Source organism: Cryptomeria japonica, chromosome 7 (genome assembly GCF_030272615.1).
Source record: "Cryptomeria japonica chromosome 7, Sugi_1.0, whole genome shotgun sequence".
NCBI lineage: Eukaryota > Viridiplantae > Streptophyta > Pinopsida > Cupressales > Cupressaceae > Cryptomeria > Cryptomeria japonica.
The window spans coordinates 531,964,538-531,981,390 of record NC_081411.1 but is presented as its reverse complement, the minus strand read 5'-3'; the positions used below and the strand labels follow the sequence as shown (position 1 = coordinate 531,981,390).

The 16,853-nt window shown below is 38.8% G+C and overlaps 2 protein-coding genes across 2 annotated transcripts; both read left to right on the top strand.

The window, feature by feature from the left end:
- The first annotated feature begins 5,377 nt into the window (after positions 1 to 5,377).
- LOC131031123 (probable receptor-like protein kinase At1g49730) lies at positions 5,378 to 6,496 on the top strand. The gene has a single exon (XM_057962161.2). It carries the CDS (start codon positions 5,378 to 5,380, stop codon positions 6,494 to 6,496), a length of 1,119 nt encoding a protein of 372 aa, XP_057818144.2.
- A 7,478-nt stretch (positions 6,497 to 13,974) lies between these two features.
- LOC131031122 (probable receptor-like protein kinase At1g49730) lies at positions 13,975 to 15,222 on the top strand. The gene has a single exon (XM_057962160.2). The coding sequence runs from the start codon at positions 13,975 to 13,977 to the stop codon at positions 15,193 to 15,195; it is 1,221 nt and encodes a 406-aa protein (XP_057818143.2). The 3' UTR covers positions 15,196 to 15,222.
- Positions 15,223 to 16,853: the final 1,631 nt, after the last annotated feature.

Sequence of the window (16,853 nt, the reverse complement as noted above, 5' to 3'; positions counted from 1 at the left end):
GTTATAATCCACAATCTCATCCATATATTCTATCCTATCATTAACTTGTCATATCACAATGACCTAACAGACTGACCTATATACACTTTACAAACAATATGCCTTATGTCGGCTTATAATACAAAAGATATAAAATTTTGGCCTTATACAATAATTACAAAATGATTTTTCAAAATAAATCTTCCTTGATGTCAACTTCCCTGAAGTGCTGGATGCCAGTGTCAGTTATAACCCTGTATACTCGAATGTCATTGTCTATCGGTGAATGTCGGTGAATTCCTCCTAATGTTGGTATGCAACTTCCATCTAATCTTGTTGCCATAAATAACAACAAAATGAATCCAATGAGTGTCAATTGCCAACAATCTCCCCCTTTGGCATTGATGGCAACACTCATGTGAAAGATGGATTCCCTGCTCGTCCAACTGAAATATGCTCCCCCTGACCAATACACTCCTTCTGATATCCTTCATATGTTCCTGTCTGATATTTTTATGAACTGATATTTCACATATATACTGTTAGGATTCCCACTGATATTGAGACGGGGGGGTGAGTCAGTATTTGACCGGTGAATTGAATTTCTAACTTAAAACATGTAGCACATATTATAATAGTGTACCGGTATGCAAGAAATAATGCAATAAATAGAAATGAAAGCAACCACATGAAAATCACACCATAACACACTGATTTAATGAGGAAACCCGGTGTGGGAAAAACCTCGGTGGGATTTGTGACCCACAATATTCACTTACTGGCCAATAAGAGAATATTACTTACAAGAGGGGCCTGCACATGCAGGAAGACCAATTGCCTAGAGCTCACTGTTCAATGGGAAGTCTCACTGACTTACAATGTGGATTATACAAATCCAATGTCTTGTACTACTTTACAATAGCATCTATAATGCTAGATTCAGTACCGGTTTCTACTCTACTTCTTACATAAACCCTTTAACCTATATTTCGCATAATAGGTATGCCTAATTCTTTTCCTTCAGCCTTGCTTACTCTCCTTACAAAATGTCTTACAATGACTTCCTATATATATAAGTCATTTTACAATGATATCAAGTCGGCTTTCAAAGTTTTTACAATAATAACAAAATATAATATAACAAAAATCCTGTCGGCCTTTGTGCCAGTATACTTCCTTTCTCTGACGGTGCTGGTAGTCTAAGTGTCAGTGTAGAGTGTGATCTGTTGATGCCAGTGTAATGCCTTGTCGGTGCCATGGATTGTAAGGTTGCCATCAATGACAAAACCTTCAATCACCTTCAATGTCTCATTGGAGTGTGCATATGCCAACAATCTCCCCCTTTGGCATTGATGGCAACACTCATGAGAAAATTCCAAAGTGTATCCAAAAATGTGAAGTCCAAAAAAGTTACCAAAAATGTGTGTGCTCCCCCTAAGCATATGATTCCTATGATAATGGATTTTCTCATACCACTACTCCCCCTTTGGCATTAATGACAAAGGTTGTCAAGATGTCAATTTGAGTTGTAGTCTCAACCTTCTACCTGTGTGGTCACAATTTGAAAAATATCTGCCAAAATCAAGTTTATACTCTCCATAAATTTCTTACTATCTCTTATTGTTGTCTCAGTTCTTTGAACTGTACCGGTGAGGTGCTACATATGCTTTGCCGATGTTCTCTATCCTTGTACAAGTGCCTCAGATATTTCCTTCTGCATGTATGCTAGATAGTCCAATCTTGGACTCAGTCTTAGTCTCAAACTCTTTGCCTTATCCACTATTCTCTCATTTTCTCTTCCCAACTTAAGTAAATCTTCCTCAAAATTTGTTATCTTCTGTTCAAAAATTGATAATGTATCAGGTGAGTTGACAAAATTGTCTGCAAGTTTATTGATTTCATCCTGTACCTTGCTCATCTGCTTATCTATGTCAGTTGTTAGTAGGTTTGTCTTGCATATGTTTTTGTACAAAGTTTTGAACTCTTTTAGTAAATTGCATAGTTCCAGTAGAAGTGTGTCAAATTCCCTTGTACACTTCTTTAACTGATCTTCAAAGAATTTCTGCTTTTCAATTTCCATCTTATTCTTCAATTCCTCTTCCTTTATTTGTTCAATTGTCACTGTGTTCTCAGTGATGTACTTGGACAAAATGTCAATTTGGCTTAATGAATCTTTATTGTCTATATTGCAGTTAGGAGCTAGCCTCTTCAAAATTGGGATTGTGTCATATATAGCTTTGTAAGCCTGTGAACTACAATCTGTTATCCTTTTGATTGAATCTAAAATTACTTCTGTTACATTTGGTTATTTATAGCCTGTTGATGGGGAACCAACATTTTGAATACCGTCGGTGGTAGAAGTAACCAAGCTTGTTGTGACCTCTAGTAGGTCTATTTATGTTTGCATTTCCTTAAGCAATGGTTTTTGTACTTCTCCTGTTGTCAGTTGCTCTGTTTCCATGTGAACCTGTCCCTATTCCGGAGCCTGTTGCTCTTCTTGTTTCTCTATTTATTGCTCAGTCTTAGTCTCAGTCTCAGTCTCTACCTGTTGTTCTTTGTTATCATCTATCAGTTTCTCTTATGTTTGATCAGTTTTCTCAGTTACTGGTGGCTTATTAGTCATGTCAGTCTTACCAGTTGTATCTTTATCTACCACAATGTTGATCTTTTGTGTATCAACATCCACTGTGTATAAGACTTCAGGATTAGGCTTTATATCCTCTACATTCATATTCTCAACTGTCCATTGATCTTCAATATTTTTTATTACCGGTGATGTAATTGGAGGCGGTGGGAGTAAGTTATCCTTTAATTTTATACTAGGAGGTCCACCAACCTTTCCTTTACCCTTGTCCTTGTCCTTTTGATATACCTTTATAGGTTTGTGGCTCATGTACTCTTCCTGTTTTTCTTTTTTCAACTAGGAATATATCCCATGCATTTTCTATTTCTTTAGTTACCTCATTGACTCTTCCAACAATTAAAGCAATGTGCCGGTGTGCAGTAGAAAATACTGACCGGTTGGCTTCTACAATTAAATCATCTATTTCTTTAGGTGAGTTCATTGGGTAAACAACAAGTAATTTTTCTATCTTGATTTTCTTGTCAAGCTCTACAACAACTTGTCTTCTTTCTTCCAATCTTTTAAATAATTCATCTAGTAGTTCATCTACCACTTCCATAAAAAATTTCTTATACATGTCCATGTGCAAAATAACATTGTTCTCAACTTGTTCTTTTTCATTTGCTATCAGAGTGTCATACAATTTCTCTATATTCTTCAGTTTCCCTTCCTCTGTAATTTTATTTAGCAATTTCTCAAGAGGGGTCATGTTTTGTTTTGTCCTCTTCTTCTTTTTGGGTGTCAGTTTCTTCTTTGGTATAGCCTTTTTAACCGGAGATCTCACTGCTTGTTGTTTTTGTCTTGTTCTCTTAGGTGAAGGTGTGGTTGCCAATGAAGGATCTCTTTTTCTTACAACTCTCTTGAAAGTTGCAGGCATGTCATTCTCTGAGGAGGTAGCTACTGGTGATAGGTGAGTTTTAGGTTGTGGGGCTGCTAACTCAAAATAACCTTGATACTAGCTTGTTTCTGTTGGGAGAATTTAAAATTGAGTCAAAGATTGTAGGCCTATTTCAAAATTTTGCTCAGTATGATAGAAAGGCACCTAAATAAGTCAGTTTGAATGGCTTAGTTTGCGAGAGGGCAAAGTAGAGCCGGTTGATTTTCAGAGGGTAAGGCTCGGGATTCATGCCCCACACCTTTCATTTGGCCTATTCAGTGATGTGCAACTTTCAGAATTCAATTTGGAGAAGTTTATCAAGTACCCGTTTTGAGGGGTGAGTTGAAAGTGCATTCTAGGCACAAGTGCAAATTTTATTAAGTAGCCTACTTTGAGCGATTATATCTTTTTCCCTATTGATCGTCATGAAGAAATTCAAAGTGGATTCAATTCTATGCATAAATGTGAGTCAGTTTGCAAAATTTCAAGTCCTAATGAATCCATCTGCTCAGTTTTCAAAGCCAAATCCGTTTGCAGTTTCTGTGTTTTGGCAAGTCTCTGTTTCGACAGCTAGTCGGAGCCCTGTTTCGACTAAGTGTAAAAGTTGCCTCAGTAAGTGTCATGCCCTAATGTTTTTTCCGGGCTGATGTTGGTATAAATGATGAGCTACGTTTCAAATTTTAAAGCTCTACCAATCCGTTTGATCAGTTTTCAAAAGGGCTCATTTTGCCATCATTTTCAGTTACCGCACTCCAGTGTTAGATCAGTTAATGTTGCCATTTTTGTGTGCATTCCGTTTGCATCCTATCAATCCGGTGATCGAACTGAGAATTCAAAGATTTAATATGTACTTAAAGGTACCTATGTTCCAAATTTGAGGACCCACGGAGGTCGTTTGATTTTTTAGCGAAAGGCGTCATGTGTTGCCAGGACATTGATTTCATCAAGTCCGCAGTGTTGACAAAGCCAGTTGGGCATTTTCGGAAATTAATACCTCTTCACTCGGGAATTGTCCTGAAAAACCGTTTGGTACAATTCATCCTTGTATATCAGAGTACACGCCTGTCAGATGGCGAGCTCCAGAAAGGTGTTTTGACAGGTTTGAAAATTACGTCATCGCGATTAAATGCAAAAATTCTGGCGTAATTGCCTGAAGGATGTAAAATGCAATTTTATGATCCGAAAATGATGTCGATCATTTCCAGAGGTATGTTTGAGGTCCGTGAAGCATTCCAGGGGTCAGTGGCATGAAAACAAAAATTTTTTTTGGTCGGACTCACCTCGGGTCCGACCTGGCTCGACGGCAATTAGCCAGTGGGATGGTGAGAGGTGACTTCAATTTATTTGTCATTAATAGATTGATGGTGCGTATCTTGCATTCCAGTTTTAAACCGAAAAAAATAAATTCAGAGAGATATCAAAGTTACCAATGTATCACTGTGTCTGATTTTGGGAGCAATAAAGTTGGGATTGCTGAAGTAGTTTGAAGGAATGATATGGCACTATCACTCAAGCTTTCTTTCTAAATATGATATGCATTGTTTTGGGAGCGAGGCGCAACTTGAAAATGGGTCAAGTGTCCGCCCCAACAAAGATGCAATGGTCATAATGCTGCAAAGCTCAAACTTCATGGCTGGTTGTTTTCAGTCTCATGCCATACGTGATAGCCCTTCATTGCTAAAAGAGAAGATGATAAAAGTTCATGCAAGAGGAATACATCATCTATGTCAAACTCTATATAAGTTTAAGGAAGACATGGTTCCATCTCTAAGGCTTTTGCATGTGTGATGTATGTCCAACCTCCCAGAAAATGTTATCTATGGAGGACTGAAACCCCAATCTCCCTAGGAGAAGCTAGTACTAAAAAGGAAATTAATCTCAAAACCTGCTTATTGGAAATGGGGTATGCTGGAGAGGAAGTGTCTTTGGCTGTTAAAAGATATGGTGTAGATATTCCAATTTATATCTTGATTGATTCGATTGATGCTGTTAGACATAGTGAGGTTACAAGCGATTGGAGAAATGGCCCATCATCCAACTTTAAACGCTTTAGCCGCAAGGAGATAAGAAAGGCAACTGATGATTTCCGTACAATTATCGGCAGGGGTGGATTTGGCACTGTTTATAAAGCTCGATTCAATGATGGGCTTGTTGCTACTGTGAAGCGGATGAACATGATTGCTCAACAAGATGAGTTCTGTAAAGAGATGGAACTATTGGGTCGGTTACATCATCGCCATTTGGTCACGCTGGTGGGATTCTGTGCAGAGCGACATGAAAGGTTCCTTATCTATGAATACATGGAAAACGGAAGTTTAAAAGAGCATCTTCATGCTCCCACAAAAGCTCCATTGAGCTGGCGGATCAGACTTCAAATTGTGATAGATGTGGTTGCAGCTTTGGAGTATCTGCATTTTTACTGTGATCCTCCTTTATGTCACAGAGACATCAAATCCAGTAACATTTTGTTGGATGAGAATTTTGTTGCAAAGGTATCTGATTTTGGCCTTGCTCATGCTTCGCGAAGTGGTGCTAGTAAATTTGAGCCAATTAATACAGATGTTCGTGGGACTCCAGGATATATGGACCCAGAATACCTTGTTACCCAGGAATTAACAAAAAAGAGCGATGTATATAGTTACGGTGTGTTGCTGCTTGAAATTATCACTGCTAGACCAGCAGTTGAAGAACTCCAGTGTCTTGTCAACATTGTAAGAATGTGTACACAAAGGGAGGGCAAATCACGCCGTTCTATAAGGCATGTTCTCCAACTTCTGTATGATAGACTAGACATTACGTGTCCAAACTCTGCATTGATAGCTCTAGATGAAGATGAAGATAAAGATGATGAATCCAAAGCCATTCACAGAAACAAGAGGAAGATACAAATAGAGCCATTTACAGATGGAAACGACTTTAGTGGTGAAGTCAAGTGCATGGACTCTTCTCCGAATACTTCCCAATCTTATTGTAGCAAAAATTTTCTCCTTGACTGTACCTCACCTGGATCTCAGTAAAAACACCCGAAATACTTAATAAACTCTTTACATTGTCAACACCTACTCTATACAACTGCTTCTCATTACAATCATAGAAACGAATGTCATTTCTCCCCAGCATATTTCGACACTGCTGAGGAGGTATAAACCAGACTTCACAACCAAGCCAGTCCTCAGCATGGCATCCTCCCTTCACATGGATGGTGTTTGGAAAAGGCATTTGAAACCATTCAAGCAACATTCTCCCTTCACGTGATCTCGAAAGGGAACAGAGGACATGGTGAGTGAAGAGGAAAACAAAAGAAATCTTCAGCAACATCCAAAATCACCATTAAAGTCGCAGGGAAAAGCTCCAAAGTGCAGCTACAGGCATAACATTTTATCCCACATGCACTAGGAGGTGGTTATTTTTAATGTTTATAAGTAAAAATGCACAATAATATAATGTCTAAGCCTTAAAGGCTTTTGACACAAGGTGCCCATGGGTGCCCAAGGCGGGCCCACACGCGAGCACGTTTCTCGAGGCGATGGAAGAATTGATTGGATGAAGACAAAGTGGAATCCACGCAGGCATGCTTCCTGAGGCAAAGAGGCAAAATTTTGCAGACGAAGGCCGGGTTAACGAGCGAGCATGTTCGAGAGAGATCAACGGCTCGTGCTATTTCGCGAAGGAAGATGCACGAAGTTTAAACCTCGCGAAAGAGCGACAGTGAACGAGAGCCATCCACGTGGCACGTAGGTGGCGGGTACAGTCAGCGGTCCAGCAGGCGGGTCCCGGTGAGGTGGCACACGTTGGCGCACAGGTGGTAGTCCAGTGGCGACGACGTGGCGGCCAAGTGGCAGTGACGAAGCAGATGACATGGCGATGATGGGGTGTCATCTTAGGTGGCATCCGGTCAACCCCATTGACCAATCAGAGGCCACCACATGGCAAGGCGTCAGAGTACATATGGAGGCAAAAATTTAAAATTAAAATTGTTTATTATATAGTTTAGACTATATTAATAAATGAAAAATTTAAATGTTTGAGCACATTGAGGAATTAATTCGCCCAGGACTCAATTTTTGGCCAAGGTATAAAGTGTTATATATTTTCGGAAAGCTCTCAGAGCAAGGAATCCGATTATGAAGTTAAATTGGACAAATTTGGGATATTTTAGAAGCAGTTTTCATGGGAACAAAATTCAGTTAGAGAGGAGAGACACTTGGCAATTTTCAGTTGTGAATTTGTTTTTCTTCCCTCCTCTTTTTATTCCCCATTCTTCTCAGTTGTAAGGGTTCCAGAATTCTGTGAGGAAGTGCTCCAGTTTTCATGGCTTCCATTTTCTGAAATTCTTGACCCAAACTTGTAAAGTTCTATGGATCTACTCAGGGTATAGAGGCTACATTGCAGGATGACAGATTGTTTTCTAGTTGCAGGTCTTACTTGTGTTAGGCATGAGTAAATTTCCCATGATATTGTCTCTGTGATATGTTTTTTCATTATTATGAATTCAATCCTCAAGGAGGATGAAATTTGTCATCTCAAGGAGGTTGTGTGACTGTTTATAGGTATCCTTCAAGGAAGGTTTTAAATTCTATAGTCAGTCATAAATGATGAAATGTATTTCCAGATCTCATAAATTTGTGAATGAATCAAATAGTGCATTAATATCAGGTATTGGTGCATGAATATCTTGTTTAAGAAAAACAAATTTGCATCTATGATTCATATTTGCAGTTCTGTCTATAACTCTGTTGCCCAATGAACAAGGCACTGGTCTTGCAAGTTTAGGGATGGTTTCAGATCAACATTTTAAAAGACAAATTTATTTCCCTTTATGTTTAGGGGTGTGTTCTTCTCATTCCAAGCTCTGTTTCATCCTATTGTTTGTACAGATCTAGCCAATCTGTAATGTTCCTTAACCTATTGAGCTTGTGAAATGATCTATCTGCTTAACGTTGATGTAGTTATGTGTCTGTAATTGTTGTATTTAGTGCATCAAAAGGGTGTCCCCCCCTAGGTCTAGCAGAACCTGAAGTGCAGGAGGATCAATTAGGGTCCTATGTTATGTTGTCCAAGCCCTGATGTGTTTTGTAGATTGAAATTGGCCATTTCATAGAAAGATTTGCAGGTGTTCTTGGGTTATCACTTTTGGTGAACAACAAAAAATGGCGACTCTGCTGGGGAGTAAATGAACTATCAAGAGCCTCTGGTTAAGAAAGATTTAATTCATATAAGGTTGAGATTATCCCATCCGAGTCACCACAACAAAAATGGCAACTCTGCTGGGGAATAAATGGATGTAAATGCTTGATTGATATGGTTAGAGGTTGAATGTGTTCCTAGTCTTGTCAATTTCATATCCAGCTAGTCTATCCATGGTGGATGCACAGAGTGTAAATTGGTTTCATGGTGAAGAAAATGCTCCTTGTTTTGGATCTGCAGAATGATATGTGTTTCATATCATACTCTATGAAGGAGTAACAATTAATGCATGGTTGAAAGTTGTAAGTTCTCTCAGCTATGTGTGAAATTTTCTCCCAATTCTTTATTGGGTGGCAACTCTGTGGTTCATACCAGTATTGAACAACCTGGAAGAGTGTTTGTTGCAATGAGATCGAAGGAGTAAAGAGAATTAAATTTGTGATTTAATGGTTTTGCTGTTCAAAATATCCTCTGTGCAAGAGGTGGCGACTCTGATGTAAAAGACCGTGCTGAAAGTGGAAGTTAATCTCCGAATCTACAAGTTTTATACAGCTGCAAAATCTTCAAGTATTTTCAGAGGTTTCAAATGCAAAACAATTTCTTCTGAAAAATTGAATTACTAAAATAGTTTTCCCACTCAGTGAACAGCACTAGTCTAGAGGGAAAAGGAGAGTCTCAAAATCCATTTGCATATTTATTCTGTTGAAATGTCCAGAGTATATGTTCTTCAGTTGTAGTATGCAAATGTGGAAGAACGTAATGTCAAGCAGTGTTATGAATAGATCAGTGTAAGGATACTTGCTTGAAGTTTTCTATCCAAGATTTTATAATCATTTGTGGAAGTAAGAAAAATGAATAGTGAAGTTTTTCAGTCTTGTGTATTTCCACATAAAGCCATGCCTAGTAAACTAGAACAACCATATAATAGGAGAAGTTTCATCATGAACCATTATGCTGCTCTAAATTTTAGAGATATTCCGGGTTACCCAAATCCCATACCCACAGAAATTAGAAAGTATTTGCCAATTTTCAGTGGGAAGAAATCAGAATCAGCATGTCAACATGTTAAAAGATTTTCAGATTTGATAGGAGAGTTTGAAATTTACCAAGAAGATGTATGCATGAAATTGTTTATTCAGTCATTGAAAGAGGATGCAAGAGATTGGTTCTCTTTTTTACCAGGGAATTCTATTACCTCATGGGAAGAATTGATTTCAGATTTCATGGAGCAATTCGATGAGAAGGTAAGTGATTCCGACTCATTGAAAGAATTCACTTATATACAAATCAGGAAAGATGAATTGGTACCAACATTTAACATTAGATTTTCACAAGCATTGGCTAAAATTTCCAGAAAGTATAAGTTTGATGATATGGTATGTCTGGATATTTATATGAGTGCTTTTGGTAAGAAGATGGGTTTCCTATTGAGGAACAAAGAACCTAAGACTTTGTATGAAGCCTTTAACACAGCTAGGGACACTGAAAATAATTTGAAATTTGGGATAGCCAAGAGATCTGTGTCTGTTGTAGTTTCTTATCAAAATGCCTTCAATGGTGAAATACCATGTGAAGCTCAACCAATCATTCCTTGTATAGGTACATCCAGCTCCGCAGTTCCGAATGGTCTTGTTGATACATGTGCTTCAAATTTGAATGAGAGTCAAGATCCTCCACTGTTAATGTCGGTCTCTTCTCACAGTGATGATGGAATGATTAGTGTGCAATGTTGTGATAATGCTGATGCGAAGATTGATATATACAAGGGATATGTACCATTTGATTTGTATGTCAGTTATGCTGATTATGTGACTACAAATTATCAAGTTAATCATGCATCTCCTAAGGTTAACAATAATGAAAATTATGGTAATGATGGCCATCTATCTTTAAATGTTGCTGATGTATTTGATGTTCAAATACCAAATACTGAAGGATTACCAAATGTTGTTGATTACGTAAGTGAAATTGTGAAATATGATGAAAATTAGATTTTTGTTAAGTCTGATAAATCTCAAAATGAAATTGTGAATGATGTTGATAATGTGTTCAGTGCAAGTATACCCAGTGATGAATGTGTTTCAGAGTGGGGTGGTGTTGCTGATTATGAGGATAATGAGTTTTATTCCCAGCACCCTGAAGGTATGCAAGTGAACAATGAAGATCAATTTCAGGATGAGGACGATCTTGGCACAAGTGTTTCACTTTCTTTCGATCAGCAAATGAATGCCAGTTATTCAGCTGAAAGTGGTTATAAGAATTCTTATTATTCATCTTGTGAAGATGATGTAATAGAAAATCAAATTATGTACCTTAGTTGTGAATCTGAAAACGAAAGTGTTTTTGAAGATAAGAATGTATGTGGCAGTGCTGGTAATGTCCTTTTTTCAGATTTAAATGAACCCACACTTGAATGCTTTGAGAATTTCAAGTACCAGGATGAGGATGTGAATGTTCATAATACGCTTGAAACGGATTTGGAGTTCTTTGCTTTTGATACAAATATCCATGGTGCTGATTTCATTGATGAGAATGATGAAGTTTCCCCTTGTGCAGAACAAATTTGTAATGCCGATGTAGTTCCGAACAGCAGTAGCATGGGTTGTAAGAATTTACTTCATGATGAAGACAAGAGGCATGGGTTATGTTATGACTTTTTCAGACCACAAATGGAAGTGTTTCAGGTAGACATAAGTCTGGATGAAGAAGATTTAGCTGAGGATTTGCTTCAGCCAGAGGTATGCATTCTTTTTCATGAATGGGATGTTGAGAATGCGGAGGTTTTCGATTGGATAAGCAAGGATAGTGTGAGGTGTGATCAGCATAGTGGAGTATCACATTCGGATTGTAATATTCATGTTCCTTGTTTGCATCAGTTGGTTTGTAGTATCCCTCATTCTATTGATTTAAATGATAATAAGGTATGTGCTGATGAGTTTTACAATGTTGAAAATGAATGTTTTACTTTTAAAGTTCAGCATGATCATGTCCTTGAAAATGGTAGAATTGATCGGGATAGTGGAGTGTATTGCAGCTTGAGGGAAAACCCTTATGGTGAGTTGCCTCATGGTTTCACTTGTGTTGAAGTAGTGTGTGATTACAAAGTTCAGAATCAGATAAGGGGTAAGCACACTAGCTGTTTCAGTAATGAGACAAGAGAGGTGGATTTTAAGAGTTATGCTCAGTTGTTACTGGAAGGTGCCTTTGTTTGGATCATGGTATCAAGCGATGAAAATCAGATTTTTGACAGAGGTAAATGCTAAGATTGATTGAGCAGCTTGTATTCAGTTTCAGGCATGTTTGTATATCTTGTACAGTCGCTTTGCTTTAGTTGTGTGGTTTTCAATAAAGTGCCCTACTGTTTGGGTAGAATAAGGAAGCCCTATTTTGAGAAGAGAAGAATTGAGAGAAGAATGATCCGTTTTTGGGTGGTCCGCTTAACCAAAGATATCTGGATTCTTGTGTTGATCTCGCAATCAACCATCCCTAGTCAGAGCCACTATTGGGAGTATTTAAAATTGAGTCAAAGTTTGTAGGCCTATTTCAAAATTTTGCTCAATATGATAGAAAGGCACCTAAATAAGTCAGTTTGAATGGCTTAGTTTGCGAGAGGGCAAAGTAGAGCCGGTTGATTTTTAGAGGGTAAGGCTCGGGATTCATGCCCCACACCTTTCATTTGGCCTATTCAGTGATGTGCAACTTTTAGAATTCAATTTGGAGAATTTTATCAAGTACCCGTTTTGAGGGGTGAGCTGAAAGTGCATTCTAGGCACAAGTGCAAATTTTATTAAGTAGCCTACTTTGAGCGATTATATCTTTTTCCCTGTTGATTGTCATGAAGAAATTCAAAGTGGATTCAATTCTATGCATAAATGTGAGTCAGTCTGCAAAATTTCAAGTCCTAACGAATCCATCTGCTTAGTTTTCAAAGCCAAATCCGTTTGCAGTTTCTGTGTTTTGGCAAGTCTCTGTTTCGACAGCTAGTCGGAGCCCTGTTTCGACTAAGTGTAAAAGTTGCCTCAGTAAGCGTCATGCCCTAATGTTTGTTCTGGGCTAATGTTGGTATAAATGATGAGCTACGTTTCAAGTTTTAAAGCTCTACCAATCCGTTTGATCGGTTTTCAAAAGGGCTCATTTTGCCATCATTTTCAGTTACCACACTCCAGTGTTAGATCAGTTAATGTTGCCATTTTTGTGTGCATGCCATTTGCATCCTATCAATCTGGTGATCGAACTGAGAATTCAAAGATTTAATATGTACTTAAAGGTACCTATGTTCTGAATTTGAGGACCCACGGAGGTCGTTCGATATTTTTGAGAAAGGCGTCATGTGTTGCCAGGACATTGATTTCATCAAGTCCGCAGTGTTGACAAAGCCAGTTGGGGATTTTCGGAAATTAATACCTCTTCGCTCGGGATTCATCCTGAAAAACCGTTTGGTACAATCCATCCTTGTATATCAGAGTACACGCCTGTCAGATGGCGAGCTCCAGAAAGGTGTTTTGACAGGTTTGAAAATTACGTCATCGCGATTAAATGCAAAAATTGTGGCGTAATTGCCTGAAGGATGTAAAATGCAATTTTATGATCCGAAAATGATGCTGATCATTTCCAGAGGTATGTTTGAGGTCCGTGAAGCATTCCAGGGGTCAGTGGCATGAAAACGAAATTTTTTTTTGGTCGGACTCACCTCGGGTCTGACCTGGCTCGACTGCAATTCGCCAGTGGGATGGTGAGAGGTGACTTCAATTTATTTGTCATTAATAGATTGATGGTTCGTATCTTGCATTCCAGTTTTAAACTGAAAAAAATAAATTCAGAGAGATATCAAAGTTACCAATGTATCACTGTGTCTGATTTTGGGAGCAATAAAGTTGGGATTGCTGAAGTAGTTTGAAGGAATGATATGGCACTATCACTCAAGCTTTCTTTCTAAATATGATATGCATTGTTTTGGGAGCGAGGCGCAACTTGAAAATGGGTCAAGTGTCCGCCCCAACAAGGATGCAATGGTCATAATGCTGCAAAGCTCAAACTTCATGGCTGGTTGTTTTCAGTCTCATGCCATCCGTGATAGCCCTTCATTGCTAAAAGAGAAGATGATAAAAGTTCATGCAAGAGGAATACGTCATCTATGTCAAACTCTATATAAGTTTAAGGAAGACATGGTTCCATCTCTAAGGCTTTTGGATGTGTGATGTATGTCCAACCTCCCAGAAAATGTTATCTATGGAGGACTGAAACCCCAATCTCCCTAGGAGAAGCTAGTACTAAAAAGGAAATTAATCTCAAAACACGCTTATTGGAAATGGGGTATGCTGGAGAGGAAGTGTCTTTGGCTATTAAAAGATATGGTGTAGATATTCCAATTGATATCTTGATTGATTCGATTGATGCTGTTAGACATAGTGAGGTTACAAGCGATTGGAGAAATGGCCCATCATCCAACTTTAAACGCTTTAGCCGCAAGGAGATAAGAAAGGCAACTGATGATTTCAGTACAATTATCAGCAGGGGTGGATTTGGCACTGTTTATAAAGCTCAATTCAATGATGGGCTTGTTGCTGCTGTGAAGCGGATGAACATGATTGCTCAACAAGATGAGTTCTGTAAAGAGATGGAACTATTGGGTCGGTTACATCATCGCCATTTGGTCACGCTGGTGGGATTCTGTGCAGAGCGACATGAAAGGTTCCTTATCTATGAATACATGGAAAATGGAAGTTTAAAAGAGCATCTTCATGCTCCCACAAAAGCTCCATTGAGCTGGCGGATTAGACTTCAAATTGTGATAGATGTGGCTGCAGCTTTGGAGTATCTGCATTTTTACTGTGATCCTCCTTTATGTCACAGAGACATCAAATCCAGTAACATTTTGTTGGATGAGAATTTCGTTGCAAAGGTATCTAATTTTGGCCTTGCTCATGCTTCGCGAAGTGGTGCTAGTAAATTTGAGCCAATTAATACAGATGTTCGTGGGACTCCAGGATATATGGACCCAGAATACCTTGTTACCCAGGAATTAACAGAAAAGAGCGATGTATATAGTTACGGTGTGTTGCTGCTTGAAATTATCACTGCTAGACCAGCAGTTGAAGAGAACAAGAACCTGGTGGAATGGGCCCAAAAATTCATTTTGGAAGATTCTAACTTATCTTGGATGGTGGATCCTAATTTGGAAAATATATATGATTGTGAAGAACTCCAGTGTCTTGTCAACATTGTAAGAATGTGTACACAGAGGGAGGGCAAATCACGACCTTCTATAAGGCATGTTCTCCAACTTCTGTATGATAGACTAGACATTACATGTCCAAACTCTGCATTGATAGCTCTAGATGAAGATGAAGATAAAGATGATGAATCCAAAGCCATTCACAGAAACAAGAGGAAGATACAAATAGAGCCATTTACAGATGGAAACGACTTTAGTGGTGAAGTCAGGTGCATGGACTCTTCTCCAAATACTTCCCAATCTTATTGTAGCAAAAGTTTTCTCCTTGACTGTACCTCACCTGGATCTCAGTAAAAACACCCGAAATACTTAATAAACTCTTTACGTTGTCAACACCTACTCTGTACAACTGCTTCTCATTACAATCATAGAAACGAATGTCATTTCTCCCCAGCATATTTCGACACTGCTGAGGAGGTATAAACCAGACTTCACAACCAAGCCAGTCCTCAGCGTGGCATCCTCCCTTCACATGCATGGTGTTTGGAAAAGGCATTTGAAACCATTCAAGCAACATTCTCCCTTCACGTGATCTCGAAAGGGAACAGAGGACATGGTGAGTGAAGAGGAAAACAAAAGAAATCTTCAGCAACATCCAAAATCGCCTTTAAAGTCACAGCGAAAAGCTCCAAAGTGTAGCTACAAGCATAACGTTTTATCCCACATGCACTAGGAGGTGGTTATTTTTAATGTTTATAAGTAAAAACGCACAATAATATAATGTCTAAGCCTTAAAGGCTTTTGACACAAGGTGCCCATGGGTGCCCAAGGCAGGCCCACACGCGAGCACGTTTCTCGAGGTGATGGAAGAATTGATTGGACGAAGACAAAGAGGAATCCATGCAGGCACGCTTCCCGAGGCAAAGAGGCAAAATTTTGCAGACGAAGGCCGGGTTAATGAGAGAGCATGTTCGAGAGAGATCAACGGCTCGCGCTATTTCGCGAAGGAAGATGCACGAAGTTTAAACCCCGCGAAATAGCGAGAGTGAACGAGAGCCGTCCACATGGCACGTAGGTGGCGGGTACAGTCAGCGGTCCAGCAGGTGGGTCCCGATGAGGTGGCACATTTTGGCGCACAGGTGGTAGTCCAGTGGCGATGACGTGGCGGCCAAGTGGCAGTGACGAAGCAGATGACGTGGCAATGATGAGGTGTCATCTCAGGTGGCGTCCGATCAACCCTATCGACCAATCAGAGGCCACCACGTGGCAAGGCGTCAGAGCACATATGGAGGCAAAAATTTAAAATTAAAATTGTTTATTATATAGTTTAGACTATATTAATAAATGAAAAATTTAAATGTTTGAGCACATTGAGGAATTAATTCGCCCAGGACTCAATTTTTGGCCAAGGTATAAAGTGTTATATATTTTCGGAAAGCTCTCGGAGCAAGGAATCCGATTATGAAGTTAATTTGGACAAATTTGGGATATTTTAGAAGAAGTTTTCATGGGAACAAAATTCAATTAGAGAGGAGAGACACTTGGCAATTTTCAGTTGTGAATTTGTTTTTCTTCCCTCCTCTTTTTATTCCCCATTCTTCTCAATTGTAAGGGTTCCAGAATTCTGTGAGGAAGTGCTCCAGTTTTCATGGCTTCCATTTTCTGAAATTCTTGACCCAAACTTGTAAAGTTCTATGGATCTACTCAGGGTATAGAGGCTACATTGCAGGATGACAGATTGTTTTCTAGTTGCAGGTCTTACTTGTGTCAGGCATGAGTAAATTTCCCATGATATTGTCTCTGTGATATGTTTTTTCATTATTATGAATTCAATCCTCAAGGAGGATGAAATTTGTCATCTCAAGGAGGTTGTGTGACTGTTTATAGGTATCCTTCAAGGAAGGTTTTAAATTCTATAGTCAGTCATAAATGATGAAATGTATTTCCAGATCTCATAAATTTGTGAATGAATCAAATAGTGCATTAATATCAGGTATTGGTGCATGAATATC

Coding starts and splice junctions, on each gene's coding strand:
- LOC131031122 (XM_057962160.2), top strand. CDS start 13,975: ATGGGGTATGCTGGAGAGGAAGTGTCTTTGGCTATTAAAAGATATGGT.
- LOC131031123 (XM_057962161.2), top strand. CDS start 5,378: ATGGGGTATGCTGGAGAGGAAGTGTCTTTGGCTGTTAAAAGATATGGT.